The sequence below is a fragment of the Mastigoproctus giganteus genome, chromosome 10 (assembly GCF_048544385.1).
Source record: "Mastigoproctus giganteus isolate SK-2022 chromosome 10, ASM4854438v1, whole genome shotgun sequence".
Classification (NCBI taxonomy): domain Eukaryota; kingdom Metazoa; phylum Arthropoda; class Arachnida; order Uropygi; family Thelyphonidae; genus Mastigoproctus; species Mastigoproctus giganteus.
In genome coordinates, this window is record NC_143584.1 from 54137525 (window position 1) to 54152444 (window position 14920).

The window sequence follows — 14920 nt, forward strand, 5'->3', positions numbered from 1 at the left end:
TGGATAACCATGGTTGTGGAGTTGGTTAGTGGTGGTCCATTGCAATGAGGACCCTCTGCCTCGAGAACAAGACCACCGCATAGCCAGAGAAGACCTGGTACTCTTCACTCATGAAATGTGACCCCAATTCACAAGGGAGGAACAAAGGCTGACACAAGTAATTACAGACCTGCGAGTTTAACTTCTGTTCCCGGAAAATTAATGGAGCCACTGGTTAAAGAAGCACTGCAGGATCATCTAGACAAGACTTCAGTTATAGCTCGGACATAGCATGGTTTTGTTAAGGGAAAGTCCTGCCTGACCAATTTGATTGGATACTATGATGCAGTCACAAAAGAACTGGATGCAGGGAATAACTTTGATATTATATACTTGGATCTTAGAAAGGCTTTTGATACTGTTGCACATGGAAGACTGCTGCACAAATGGGAGCAGTGTGGCATTGGAGGCAAGTTGCTGCTATGGATAAAGGGGTGGTTGAGGGGGAGAAGAGAGAGTGGTAATCAATGGACACTGCTCATCGTGGACTAATGTTATTAGTGGAGTCCCTCAGGGTTCAGTATTGGGTCCTTTATTGTTCTCTGTATTTATAAATGATATTGATGATGGTATATCAAGCTTAATGTCCAAGTTTGCAGACGATATGAAGGTTGGCAGGGTTGTCCAGGACACTACTGACACTATGCTGCTGCAACAGGATCTGGAAAGGTTGAGCAGATGGGCTGAGAGGTGGCAAATGAAGTCTAACATTGACAAATGTAAAGTACTACATATGGGAAACAGCAACCCCAGAGCAACGTATCAACTCTGTGGTACTACACTGACAGTGGTAGAGAATGAAAGGGACCTGGGGATGGTTGTGCAGGCAGATATGAAGTTCTCTGAGCAGTGCAGACGGGCTGCAAGAGTAGCTCATGGTGTATTGTCAATGATATATAGGAATTTTTCTAGCAGGGATAAGGAGGTGATTATTCCCTTGTATAAGGCAATGGTCAGGCCACACCTAGAGTACTGTATACAGGCCTGGAGGCCTCATTTCAAGAAGGATGTAGAGCTGCTGGAACGAGTACAGAGAAGAGCAAGTGAAGATTAGTGAATGGAACAAAGGGGTGCTCTTACGAAGAAAGGCTTAAGTTTTGCGAATTACAGTGTCTGGAGACTAGGCACCAGCGAGGTGATCTGATAAAGGTGTACAAAGCCTTGAATGGTTTGAGCATGCTCAATGCTGATGGGATTCTTCCTCTTGCTCAGAATAATCACCTGAGAGGGCATAAGTTCAAATTGAGGAAAGACAGATGTAGGATAGATGTGCGGAAATTTGCCTTTAGCCAGCGGGTGGTTGGTAGGTGGAACAGACTTCCATCCCTTGTTGTGGCAGTTGATAGCCTAAATAAGTTTAAGGCTCAGCTGGACAGGTATTTCGAACGAACAGAGGGGTGAAGTGGAAGTGGTTATTTTTTATTTATTTTTTTTTATTTTTTTTTTTTGGCTGATGCTGCATAAGCTTGCTTTCTTGCATCAAATGCCTCTACTAATGCTAATGTCCAGGAGATGATGTTCCTGGCCGTTTGGTAGATACTGGATTTTTGTGATGAGTGTACTGCAGAGGTCATCACTGAGCTGGCAGTTGTGCATGACATGCTGCCAGCTCTCCAGCCCCCACAGATGCTCCAAAGAGAGAGAGAGAGAGAGAGAGAGAGAGAGAGAGAGAGAGAGAGTTTGGCATTCAGCGCTACATGTCTGGCGAGGAGGTAGGTTGTCTGGAGCCCCGGGAGAAAACCAGGCCAGTGATATGGGGTAGTCCCGGCTGACATTAGGGATAAATTTCCTTGTGATTTTGCCTGTGTATGAGGTGGACCATCTTTCTTTCCATGCCTGCTACAGATGATCATGGAGCCTTTTCTTCTTTGTAGTCTTGTTGTTGGCGAGGTCAATAGCAAAACCCAAGCACGTCTGTGGGATGCCTTTGTCCAGGAGGCCCTGATGCACAATCTCAACTCCAATGGTAAGATGCTAACAAGGACTTGCAGGGCATGAGTGCTCACGGTGCAGCAGCCCCTGGTGATGGTCAGCAGGATCGATCTATGAATGGAATCGATTTTTTTAATTGAAGATGTATGTGGCTTCGTGGTACCACGTGTCAGATGTGGGATAACTATGGGAGTGAAGATGGTTTTATAAAACAGGTGGAGAACATGCCGGCTTAGGCCCCAGTCCCTGAAGATGACCCTGGCAACCAGGTGAGGTGTAGCATCTGATTTTTGTGTGGAGATATTTAAGATGATCCTGGAAGAAGAGGTTCAGGTCAAGTATCACACCAAGATACTTCAGCTGTCTGGAAAATTTGGTGGTTGTCTTGTCAATTTTAATTTGTGGGGGTCACCTCAGGTTGAGGTCCCTTTGAGCAAGTTGGAGTTTATCTTGGCAGGGGATATACTTAGCTGGTCGTTTCGCACATTCTTGAAGGATGGCCAGGGCCTGGTTTGCTAAGACCTCCAGTTGTGCTCTTGAGTCTGTGGGTACTGTCAATATGAGGTCATCGGCGAAGGCTTGAGATTGCACTTTGCCTGGGTCGGTGGCTAGGAAGAAGTCCGTGACAATGTTTGTTTGTTTGTTTGTTGTTTGGAGCATTAGCAACTAAGGCCATATTGCTCCGGGATATGCGGTGGTCATTCCCTGACCTTCCCGCATCCTCCGTATTTGGTGGTGACGGGCTCGAACCCCGGTCTAATCAAGAAGCGTGTGCTACGCACTGCTGCTCCTTCCCACCTGGCCACGGAGACGCCTCCGTGACAATGTTCCATAGGAGTAGACTGAGAACCAAACCCTGATGAATATTCCTAGTGAGAGTGCCATAGCGTGCACTGACATTAATGGTTCTGTTTTTCAAGTAGTTCTTGGTAGTGCTAAAAAGATTTCCCAGAATCCCAGCAGCCCAGAGCCTTGCTAAGACGCTCGGCCACCAAAGCGAGTCGAACGCCCCAACAAAGTCCATAGCAATCATGAGGAAGTACTTCTTTCTGCATCTTGTAGCCTGACCCAGGTGTGTAAAGGGCATCCACTGCAGAGCACCCTTGACTGGTTTGGAGAGGCCAGGCTGGCCACGTTGTAATGTTGCTGGATTTGTCCATAGAGGAGGCATTCAAACAGCTTGCTGGCAACTGGGAGGAGTGCAATTGGTTGGTACGAGTCTGGGAGTTATGGTAGTTTGGATGGATTCTTCTGTACAAGTGTTAAATTTGTCACCTTCCAAGAAGTCGGAAAGGTGCCAGTAGTGTGAAGGCAGAGGTTGAAGAGATTCAGCAACAGGTTTGAGGCATATTCCACTGTCTTTTTCATGATTTCGGGCTCCAGTCGGTCTGGTCCCGTGCATTTAGTTCCCCTTATGAGGGTGGCAGCATTACTGAGCTCTTGTGCAGTGAATTGTGGTTCCATCATTGTTGTTTGGTAGTTCTCATTGTCCTGGCAGACTTGTGTCTGTTCAGATGTCGTCGGATGAACAGCCTAATGATAAACAGCATCTAAAATATTGCAGAAACACTTGTTTTGTCTCCCTGCGGCATTGTGGTGGCTACGATGACCTCTCCTCTGAGGAGTTTATTCGTGGTTAAGGCACACTATAGCCAGTGTAGGTTATGTGCCATTAAACACCCATAACACACACACACATATATTTGTGGTTAATTTGTAGACGATCCCCCAGAAGGCATCATTTCTCCTGTTGGAGACAAGGCACTCCCAGGATTTCTGTTTAGAGCTTTGGATTTGGGCTGTGTAGGCATTTCTCAATTCTTTGTAGCACTGACAGAGGGCCTCCTCTATTTCCACCTCTGGCCAAGAGCATTAAGCCCACTGAAAGGCCATTCTTCTATTTTGCACATCTCTCCTGAGCAGCTGCAGGTCTTAGTTCCGCCAGGGCATCGGGGTTTTTCCTTCTTATAGTGGTGTCACTAGCTTACATTATGAGTTCAGTTGTCATTTGTAGGCAGTCCGGATCTTTTAGGCTCCGGAGCTCCCCCTGCCACAGTTGCATGCTGGTTTTTAGAGTGTTTTTTTCTTTTTTTTTTTTTTTTTTTATGTGACCCCCAAACGCGAGAGGTATTGAAACCTATAGTACTTAGTACCGTGCTTGGGTTGGAGGTTGAGAAAACGAAAGAAGATATTTGTTGACATTGGACTTGAACTTCTGTAGATTGTAATTTTCAGGAAATACGTATGAAGGAAGGTTGTTCCAGAAAACGGCAGTTGAATGAATATATGAGGAGGATGAAAAGTTGGTTCTGTGGGTTTGAAGTTGGACAGTAAATGGATGTTGGCTGGTGGCAGCACGTGTTCGGACTGTTTTGAAAGAGAGAGCGGGAATTATAGAAGCCAATTCAGAAGAACAGTGCCCATGGAAGTATCTGTAGAAGAGGCATGCAGCAGAAACAATGCGTCTATGAGAAAGCGAGTGGAGAGACTCTGTTAGAGATGAATCATTAATTAACCTAACTGTCCTCTTCTGAATGGAATCAAGAAGCCTGAGAGAAGTTTTGGGGGCACCACCCCAGATGTGGGAACAATATTCCATGGCAGGGCAGATTTGCGATTTATACAGAGTGAGCAGCTGTTTGGAAGAAAAGTAATGCCGAGAGCGAAAGAGAAAACCAAATTTTTTAGATGCAGAGGAAGCAATATTTGTAATGTGCTTGTGCCAAGAGAGATTAGAAGTCAGGGTAATCCCCAAAAGAGATATATCATTTTGCCTAGAAATCGGAGTGTCACTAAAGATAAGCATAGGAGCAGAAGAATCCTTTTTGCGAGATATAAGACAAGACTGAGTTTTAGAAGGGTTGAAATCAACTAAGTTGTCTTTGCCCCACTGGAGAATTACCTGAAGATCGGCATTTAAGGAATTGGTAGCAGATTTTCGAGAAGTTGAAGCTGATTGAGCAGGACAAGGTTTCTCAAAATGGAAAGCTGAATGCAATGTGCTATCATCGGCAAAACTATGGATATGATTTACAGTCAATGGAAGAAGGTCATTGATATACAAGAGGAAAAGAGTGGGGGAAAGAACTGAACCTTAGGGGACACCGGCATTAGTGGAGAAGTTAGAAGACAGAGAGCCATCTACCATCACCCTCAGTGAGCGATCAGAGAGAAATATATGATGCAACATTCCCATTTCACCCATCCATTCCCCATTCAAATGCGGTTCGCTTTTGAAATGGCATACCTGTGGGTGGTCTTTCTTGCTATGGGCATCCTGGTCAGTGATCTGATAACTTGGAGTGTCATAGCTCGGTGATCGATGTTATCCATGAGTCATGGAAGGTCTAGCCAATAATATTGTTGTCAATGTTCCTGGTAGCCATGGTAATATCAATGGTGGCCTCCCACAACGTATTACAGAATGTGGGCAGGTTGTTTAGTAGATTAAGAATTGTCATTGATGTATTTGCAAGGAACTCTTCCAACCTTTGTCGATTTCTGGTAATATCTGGATTTCTCACTGCGATCGCAGCCCAAGGAGTTTCATCATCAGTATGAACGATTTTATAAGCAAGGGGGTATTCCTCTGACTGCTTTCATGTGTATGGTTCTTGCAGTATCACCACATTGATGTTACCTTCTTCAGCTTTGATTCAGATCTGATCTGCCACTGCTTTTGCTGTCTGCATGTTAATCTGCATGAATTTTACCTCTGTAACACCAAGGTAGATGAGAAGGCATTGTTTTTATTATATCTCATATTGTGAATACCTACACGAGCCCTCATAGGTAGCACAGTTGGTAGGATTGCAGTTCTCCCCACACCGGATGGAAAAGACCCGAGTTCAAATCTTGTTGATGATAGATGCAATTTTTATGAGTCTTTTTCACAACTTGGCTGAGTTAGTCAGTCTCAGACAAGGGTATCATAGTTTTTTCTCCCGGAAACTAGGTATTTTCGTCCAGTGAAACAAAAAATAGACCTCAGAACACATGCAATTTACAGACAATATACATGGAGCAACATGGCCAATGTTCCCAAAACCAATAACAACAATAACCAACACAATGAGTTGCAATGATATTGCACTACCTCAAATTAGCAATGCTTCACCAATGGAGAAGACTATTGTTACTTATTCTTGCAAACAGCACCATTTGCATAAGAGTATGGGATAAAAACTCTGTTATCTACATCTGTCCTTATTAGGCTTAGGAAAGCAAAAAGCTTAAAGAAAGTGATAGTAGGAGAGGAAGAAGAAGAAATGCCTTCACACTGACACCACTAGATCACTCATAAATCCCTAGAATAGGCAACGCTTCTCCTTTAGAGAAGACTGTTGTTACCTATTCTCGGTAACTCGTCATCATCAAAATAATGCCCGAGTTACCAAAAGTCTCTTATAAAAACTCTGTTATCCACATTTCTATCCCTATTAGACTACGAAACACAAAAGGTAGAAGAAAGTGATAGTAAGATGAAGAGAAATGCTGTCAAAGGAGGAAAGGATCAGTTAATTCTCACACTCACTCCACTAGTCCAACTCATAAATTCCTCAAATAGGCAACAGTTTCCTACTAGGGAACTGTTGTTACCTTTTCTCGGTAACTAAGGGTAACATTAGGCTCTTATAGATGGCACCATTTGTAAAATTGTATGGGATAAAAAAATTGTTATCCACATATCTATCCCTATTAGACTTAGGAAAGCAAAACAGTAGAGGAGAGTGATAGCAGAAGAAGTGCCGTCGAAAGCAGAAAGGGGCAGTTACTCCTCACTCAAATCCCTCGAATAGGCAACGCTTCCCCATTAGGAAAGAGTGTTGTTACCTATTCTCGTTAACTTGGGCAGGATCAAGACCTTGATCAAGACCTAGTTATAGACCTTGGGCAGGGTCTATAACTACTATAGTGTATACTATACTCCCGTACAGCACCACTTCCAGGCTTATTTGTGAATGTGTGGGATAATATCTCTATTATCCGCTTGTCCCTATTAGACTTATAAAAGCAAAAAAGTAGAAGAAAGTAACAGTAAGAGCGGAAGAAGAAAAGAAACAGTGTAGAAGAATGAAAGGGACAGCAGTAATTCCTCCAACTCACACCACTCAAACTCTTCGATAGGCAACGCCTGCTAGTAGGGAAGACTGTTGCTACCTATTCTCGGAAACTCCCACAGCATCAAGCTCCTGAAGACGGCACAGTTTCAAGACTTATTGGCCTATCATCGGTGGTCGGGTAGGTACCCTGGTGTTGCAATAGTGACACCCAAGTTATGAAGTATAACTCCACAATATGAGAGATGCCTGATGGTGTGCAATAAAAGACATTTTTTGGTTGAGCCTTAGAATATCGAGAAGTTTACTTGGTTAGTGCAATCGATCATTTTTATAGATTAACGGGCATTGTTTTAATGATATCTTATATTGTGAACACCTTCACAATGAGGTGCCACAATATTGTCGTGAAGGCAATAGTCTTCTCCATTGGTGTAGCATTACTTATTCGAGATAGTACAATATCATGGTGACTCATGAAGGTATTCACAATATGAGATATAATTAAAACGATGCCAATTCACCTACCTTGGTAGGTTACTACGTATAAAAATGATGCGATTGCACTACCCATAAGTCAGTAAACTCCTTCGTAGACTAAGACTCTAGCCAAAAAATGAATTTTAGTCTAAAAATTATAATAATTTCATAAAAATAAAGCTTTAATAAAAATATTTATTACATTAAGAGTATAATCATTTAATTAATAATTACTTATGATTGCCCAATATTACAATACAAACTACGAATACTGCTCTGTTGAACAGGCTTACGGTCTGCAATTGAAATTATTTATTTAAAATTTTTGATACTCCCGTCGGAGGGTTGGTTGGTTGTTTTGGGTTTTATTGGCACATCAGTGCCTACCAGTCAGAGGGTTAAAGGATTATACTGTACTTTACAGATCCGATGGAATGCAAGTCACAAAGCATTTTCATTATTTGGCAATTTTTTCCATACAGCACTATCAATCAATATCTCATCGGTACAATCTGGGCTTGTATTGCAGTATTTTCCTGAAACTCACCCTTTTAGGTGCAGGATAGATTTGGTTGAACACTCCCAATGCTTACTCTGCAGTAAAACAACACTGACGAAAGCTAGGCAAGCACTGAAGCTATTCACATAGTATTCACTAGTATAGTCTATAACTACTAAAGTGTACACCGATGAGCCAAAACATTATGACCACCTACCTAATATAATGTTGGTCCTCCACGTGCAGCCAAAACAGCTTGTACCCAGCGAGGCATGGATGCTACAAGATTTCTAAAAATGTGTCTTGTGGTATCTGGTATCAACACGTAACCAGCAGACCCTTTTAACTCCTGTAAGATCCGTGGATGATACACCACAGATCAGAGTTGCTATTCAAACACAAACCACAGATGCTCGATGGGATTGATGTCCGGGGAATTTGGAGACCAGGACAATACCTGGAAGTCTTCCTCCTGTTCCGCGAACCAGTCTCGAACAATCCGGGTGGTGTGGGTGGTGTAGCATTCTGCATTATCCTGCTGAAAGATGGCACCGCCAGAGGGGAAGACCGTTGCCATTAAAGAGTGTACCTGGTCAGCAATGATGTTTAGGTACATTTTTTTTTTTTTTTACATTTTTATTAAAAATAAAGGCGGCACCCAGAACGTTAGTTCAACTCTACCTAACTCTCAAATGAGCACCTTACATTTTCATAAATAAAACATTATAAAAACATAAAATACATAAATTAATTTAAAAAAAAAATTGACACTAGCAACTCATCCACAACTTAGACAATTGTGGCCACCAACAATTCTAACATCATAAACAGACTTGCAAAACTCTATTGTACAGGTCTTGGTAAAAATCTTAACCAATTTTATCTTCAGAGTTGATTGTTCTGTTTTTTAAAATCGTACAAAAATAATAATAGGTGACATGCAAAATATAATAAAAACACCAATAAAGCATGTCTATCCGGGCATTGCATACATCGTATGTACTAACATAAACAAAGAACTAAATTCCAAATAAGACACCCCTTCAAACCAAACAATAAAACATAATAAGCGCAGTAAATCCACAGTATTAATTACAACCACGTGCAAAATCCAACTTAGATCTTCCAAGTAGTTACAAGTTTGTAACTGCTTGGAAGATCTAAGCTGGATTTAACATGTGGTTGATGTTTAGGTAGGTGGTAGACAACAGTGTCCGGCATATGGATGACTGGACCCAGGGTATCACAGCAGAATATTGCCCAAAGCATGACACCGTCACCACCGACTTGTTTTTGTCCCACAGTGCATTCAGGTGCCATCACTTCCCAAGGTAAACGATGCACATGTACCCAGCTGTCACATGGTGCAACAGGAAACGTGATTCATCGGACCAGGTGACCTTCTTCCAATCACTCAAGGTCCAGTTCGATGCTCAAGTACCCATTGTAGATGCTATCGCCGGTGAACCGTGATTAGCATGGGCACTCAGAGCAGCCTATGGCAACGCAGCCCCCATTTTCAGAAGGGTTTGATGTACTGTGTGTTGTGACACATTACTCACGTCACCAGCATTCCAATTACCAGCTAGTTGTGCCACAATCGCCCTTCTGTTGCCACGTACCATCTGGGAGAGCCTTCTCTCACCTCGAACGTCAATGAGCCGTGGTGGTCCAACACCTCTCTGGCGGTTCATGGGTTTCCCTTCTCAGACCACTTTCGATAGGTACTAACCATGACTGACCATGAGCACCCCACCAGCCGTGCCATTTCGGATATGCTCTGACCCAGTTGTCTGGTCATTACAATTTGACCTTTGTCAAACTCGCTTAAGTCTGCTGCCTTTCCCATCTGAAGAACAAGAGTAACACTGATTAACGGAGCTCAGTATCAGGTGTCCGACCTGTGCACGCGCTGTAGTTAACCTGCAGTTGCTTCGATTTGCATAACGACTCACTGGTCATAATGTTTTGGCTCATCGGTGTATATTCAGAAAGTATATACTATCACTATACAGTGGCAGAACTAGCCTACTATCCTTCATGTTGCCTTGGCGAGGAGAGGTTAGAAGCTGTCAGGTAGGTATGTTAGGTGTGTGTGTGTGTGTGTGTGTGTGACATGCCAAAAGCAACTAAAGCTATGAGGAATTGATCGCGATAGCCAAGTGGTCAATCATGCATCTTGAATGATTGTGGTTCAAGCTCGCTTCACCACTAAATATGATGTCTTGATTTCTCTCTTTCTCTCTTACTTTGTGGTCATTTTAGAGTATAAACTAAAAATTTACTTATACACATCGATACCGAGCGAAATTAAATGGGATTTGAATTCAAGCCTTTCCCACCAAGTTTGTGAGGAACCTGATTATAATCACTGTAATTGCCGAGTGGGGTAGCATGCAGTATATGCAATTTACAGACATCAACATGCTGACATCCCCTGGCTTTTGTATTTCTAGAATATGTACTGTATTTCTAATTTTTCTTGCACTGAGGAAGGATGTTAGTATATGAATTGGTATATATTTGCTTATTATTATTTATTATCAATATATAGAACGAGTTTTTAAAGACTATTAAACATAACTATTGTGTATTCTCCCAACTCCTAATATTTGCCATTACATATTTGTCAAATATCTTTCGATGAATGAAAATTTTCAATAATATTTTATTACCAAGTTAACAATTACTTTTAATCAATAGAAAAAGAAAACAGTTATTTGAAAATAAAAATTAACAGTATCTTTATGCGCAGTGCTTGAGTTTTTTTTTAGTTCGGTTATCAGTCGTAATCATTCGTGTATGAAGAATTTGCAGATAAAGGAACCATTAAGTGACAGTGATCACAGTGTACTGATGTGGGATTTACTTAAAGATATAATTACCATCGGGGGTAAAGGAAAGTGTTTTTGCTTCCACAAAGGTAACTACAATGGTCTCAGAAAGTTTTTAAATTTTGTACAGCGGGACCAACTGATTTTATTATTATTATTAGCCATATGGTGCAAGGAAGCCTAAGGCTTATCCTGCACCAACCAAAAAAAAAAAAAAAAACCTGAGAAAGAAAGAGAGTCAGAAGTAGAAGGGAATCACCAAAGAAAGAGAAGAATGATGATATTCAGCTCAGGACCCTGGGTTTGCCAAGTCCATACTCACCAAATGTGAGCCCTTGGGATAAATAATGATCCCAACAGCAAATTCTAAGTGGGAAGCATTCAAGGAATTAATGTTCGAAATTGCTAGACTTTTCATACCGATTAAGAAATATTGTTCAAGGTTTAGGAAACATCTTTCCTAAAATGAGGCCTCCAGATCTGTATGCAGTACTCATGGTGTGGTCTGATCTTTGCTTTATACAAGGGGATAATCACCTTATCCCTGCTCGCAAAATTCCTATATATCATTGACAAGGCCCCATGAGTTACTCTTGCAGCCTGTCTACACTTCTCAGAAAACTTCATATCTAACTGCACAATTACCCCCCAGGTCTTTTTCATACTCCACTACACTGAGTGTATTACCACACAGATGGTACATTTCTCTGGGGATTACTGCTACCCATATACAGTACTTTGCATTTTTTAATGTTAAATTTCAGTTGCCACCTCTCTGCCCATCTGCTCAAATTTTTAGATCCTGTTGCAATAGCATACCATCCTTACTGTCATTAACAACAATACCAACCTTCATATCATCTGCAAACTTGGACATTAAGCTTGATATACCTTCATCAATATTATTGATAAATACAGAAAACAACAACAATGGGCCCAACACGGACCCCTGGGGAACTCCACTAATAACATTAGTCCATGAAGAGCAGTGTCCATTGATTACCACTCTCTGTCTTCTTGCACTCAACCATTCTGTTATCGATTGCAGCAACTTGCCCTTAATGCCATACTGCTCCACTTGTACAGTAGTTTGGAGGATATAAAACAGTGTTCCGGGGCATCATGAAGCTTTAATCGTAAAGGCAGTAGTAAAAAAAATCCACAGTATTTTGATCACAGCGACGGGATGGGAGATATTGCACTTTTAACCTTTATATCTCTGATTTTTGATACTTCGTTCAATTTTTATGTCAAAAGAATTAAAGAATGGTAGGGGGAAAACGCATATGTCTATATTTGGTCACATACACTCGAAGATTTAAAAATACGCCTGAAATTCTGTTATCCATTACACCACCAATTCAATTGTAACTAATATACAATGCCACTTGGTCATATGGGCAAAAAAGCATCAATTACTTAATTTCATATTTAAAAATTAATTCATTCAATTCTGGTAAATATAAATTCGATTCCTGATTGAGACTTTTCCAATGATATATGATTTATCTCTGTAGTTGCAAAAGTTGATGCTAATATAGTGAATGAACATTCAAAGACATTTTGCATGTATAAGATTATTATTTCATCATAGTGTAAATTTATTCAGTTTCTCACAGTTTGGAACGTTAGCAGCTATGTGATACCACCCCTTAGAGGCATCTGAGGTTTAGTAAGTTGAAACAAAACCATTAATAACTTTATTGTAGGGACCAATGTGGTAATATCACTACGAGTTATAAAAAAAAAAAAGAAAACTCTACACCATGTAACAAATACAGCACATTACTGCTGAAGTTAAGGTTAAATTTGGCATGGTACGATTCTCTTCCAATGTACCAAACTACATATGTAACATCTCTTCCTCTATTCCTCATGTACCAGTCATTGAGTTATGAAAGTGCTTGTGAACCAAGCATTGAATTCTATCTCCATAATGCCAATTTCATGATTTTTTTTTTTATAGAGCAATATTTCGTTGGATTACTGTCAAGAACCTCAACACCATGCAGTTTGATGATAATCTTAATGCAGACACTCCAATGGGAATTCTTCGTGGAATTAAACATGGCACTGAAAGTTACCATGTACTCTTCAAGAGACTTTGCAGGTAAGAACTGCAATGAAAAATTTCTGCTATTATATATATATATATATATTTTGTATTATTAAGACATTGCTCAGATCATTAAGTTTATAGTATTGATAAAGTTATTATTCGAATGATGTGGGTTTGTCTGGTTCTGCGTTACACACTGGATTATTATAATTGCTTTTCCAAAGTTGCTGTTATTATAATTATAAAAACTTTTTCTCCTTTATGGGATAATTTTTTCAGCCCCATGACAGGTACTGGTACCAAATTCATAGGGTGTTTGGTTGTGTCCAGTTACTATTATTATTGTTAGTAATGTTGATCGAGGAACTCTCTTACTGTTCTACAGGTATTCAGAATCGCAGCTTTCTGGAGCTCCATGTCAAGTGTTCTCCGGGAAGAGGCCTTCCCAGAGAACACTGCTAGGATCTTATGGAGGCTCTTTGGCACAATGCCAGCTGCTGACATGGTGATCGGGATCATTACTTGATCCATATGCCACATTTCTTTGCCTTCTTGTCTTCGGTCCGTGTACCTCGTGATCTTTTTCCTCATAGATTTTCTGGAGGTTGCTGGTGTTGGGCACCGCTCTGTTAATCAGGTAGGTAGCCTGTTCCTTCTTGTCAATGATGGTTACCTGGTGTGTTGTGTGGAATTGTCTAGTTCTAGTATAGTTTGTGAATAAGGGTCTCTAGTGCATGTCTGCCATGGAGTGCTTTCTTCGCCCATCGTTGTTTTTGTTTCTTCTGTCTGTGAGTGACGTCTTCTTGTTAACATTGAGTGCTGTGTGCCATTAGTCTTTCCTATGGCAGTCGATTGGTACTGTGTTTTCTTGAAAGTAATCTTGCCTGGGGTACATACCGTACTTATAAGATGGTACATTTTTCTGCTGGTATTTTTGCACTAGCTTCTGATATTATTCTGGCGACCTGGCCGTGTCTGTGAGTATACTCCATCAGGGTGATCACCATCCTGCAGTGATGTGTTGGATTGCTTCTGGGGCCAGGTGGCATCATCCACATAGGTCATCCGTCATTCCTGGGCCCTTGCCAATGTATTTCCTGTAGTTGACTACATGGTCTTGGATGGCGAGCATGAATCCTTCAATCTCGGGAAAGAACTTCCCGTTCGTCAGCCAAGCATTGGATGCCATCTTATCTCTGCAGTCTTGAAGGTCGTGGTATTCCATGTCTGCCATGGAGTGCCTTCTTCGCCCATCTTTCTGTTTTTGTTTCTTCTGTCTGTGAGTGACGTCTCCTTGTTAACAATGAGTGTTGTGTGCCGTTTGTCTTTCTTATGGCAGTCGATTGGTACTGTGTTTTCTTGAAAGTAATCCTGCCTTCTCTTGTTCAATGAGGTCAGTAAGTCCCGCCCTTCTTTCTTTCCAGTCTATGGTCAGTCTGTCGATGGCCAACTTCCAATGTACATCAGGTGGGAGAGAGTGCACAGGTTTTTCCTTCATCCCTTTAGATTATATCCATAATTGCTATTGTTGAGCATGGTAGATAGCGTGTTGACTGCTAGAGAGAACCACAGTGGGATCAGAGAATCTTCCTGAAATATTCATCTCCTGATGGGAATCAGTCTGGTTGTGATATTCTCGGCCTTGCTGGCAGTACTCCATTTCGCCATGGTTACTTCTCGAAGTTTGTCACTATCGAATTGACTTTGTAGATCTTCAGTGTCTCTATTAGCCAGCTATGAAATGTGGAGTCAAAGGTCTTGCAATAATCGATGTAGGCTGTGTAAGAGTTGCAGCACTTCTTGTAGGCTTTCTCTATAACTGTGGCATCAATGGTTAATTGCTCCTTAGATCATTTCTGCTGTTCGATCTGAAAGGACATACTTTAAGATTGTACTACAACTGCATCTTTTTGCCCAATATAGCATATAGCACAGGAGCTTAGGGCTATAGAGCCAATAAATCAGCTGTGATATAGCAATTGTTACAGGCACAGAGGACTGTCCTCCTGATGATGTC

General features: G+C 41.3%; 1 protein-coding gene across 1 annotated transcript in view; it reads left to right on the forward strand.

Moving 5' to 3' along the window:
* Nucleotides 1-14920, forward strand: part of Hil (peptidase hillarin) — a 296767-nt gene that overhangs the window by 233012 nt on the left and 48835 nt on the right. The window contains exon 6 of the mRNA XM_090383747.1: nucleotides 12811-12954. Within this exon, the coding sequence (XP_090239873.1) occupies nucleotides 12811-12954 (144 nt within the window). The remainder of the gene's footprint in view (nucleotides 1-12810; nucleotides 12955-14920) is intronic.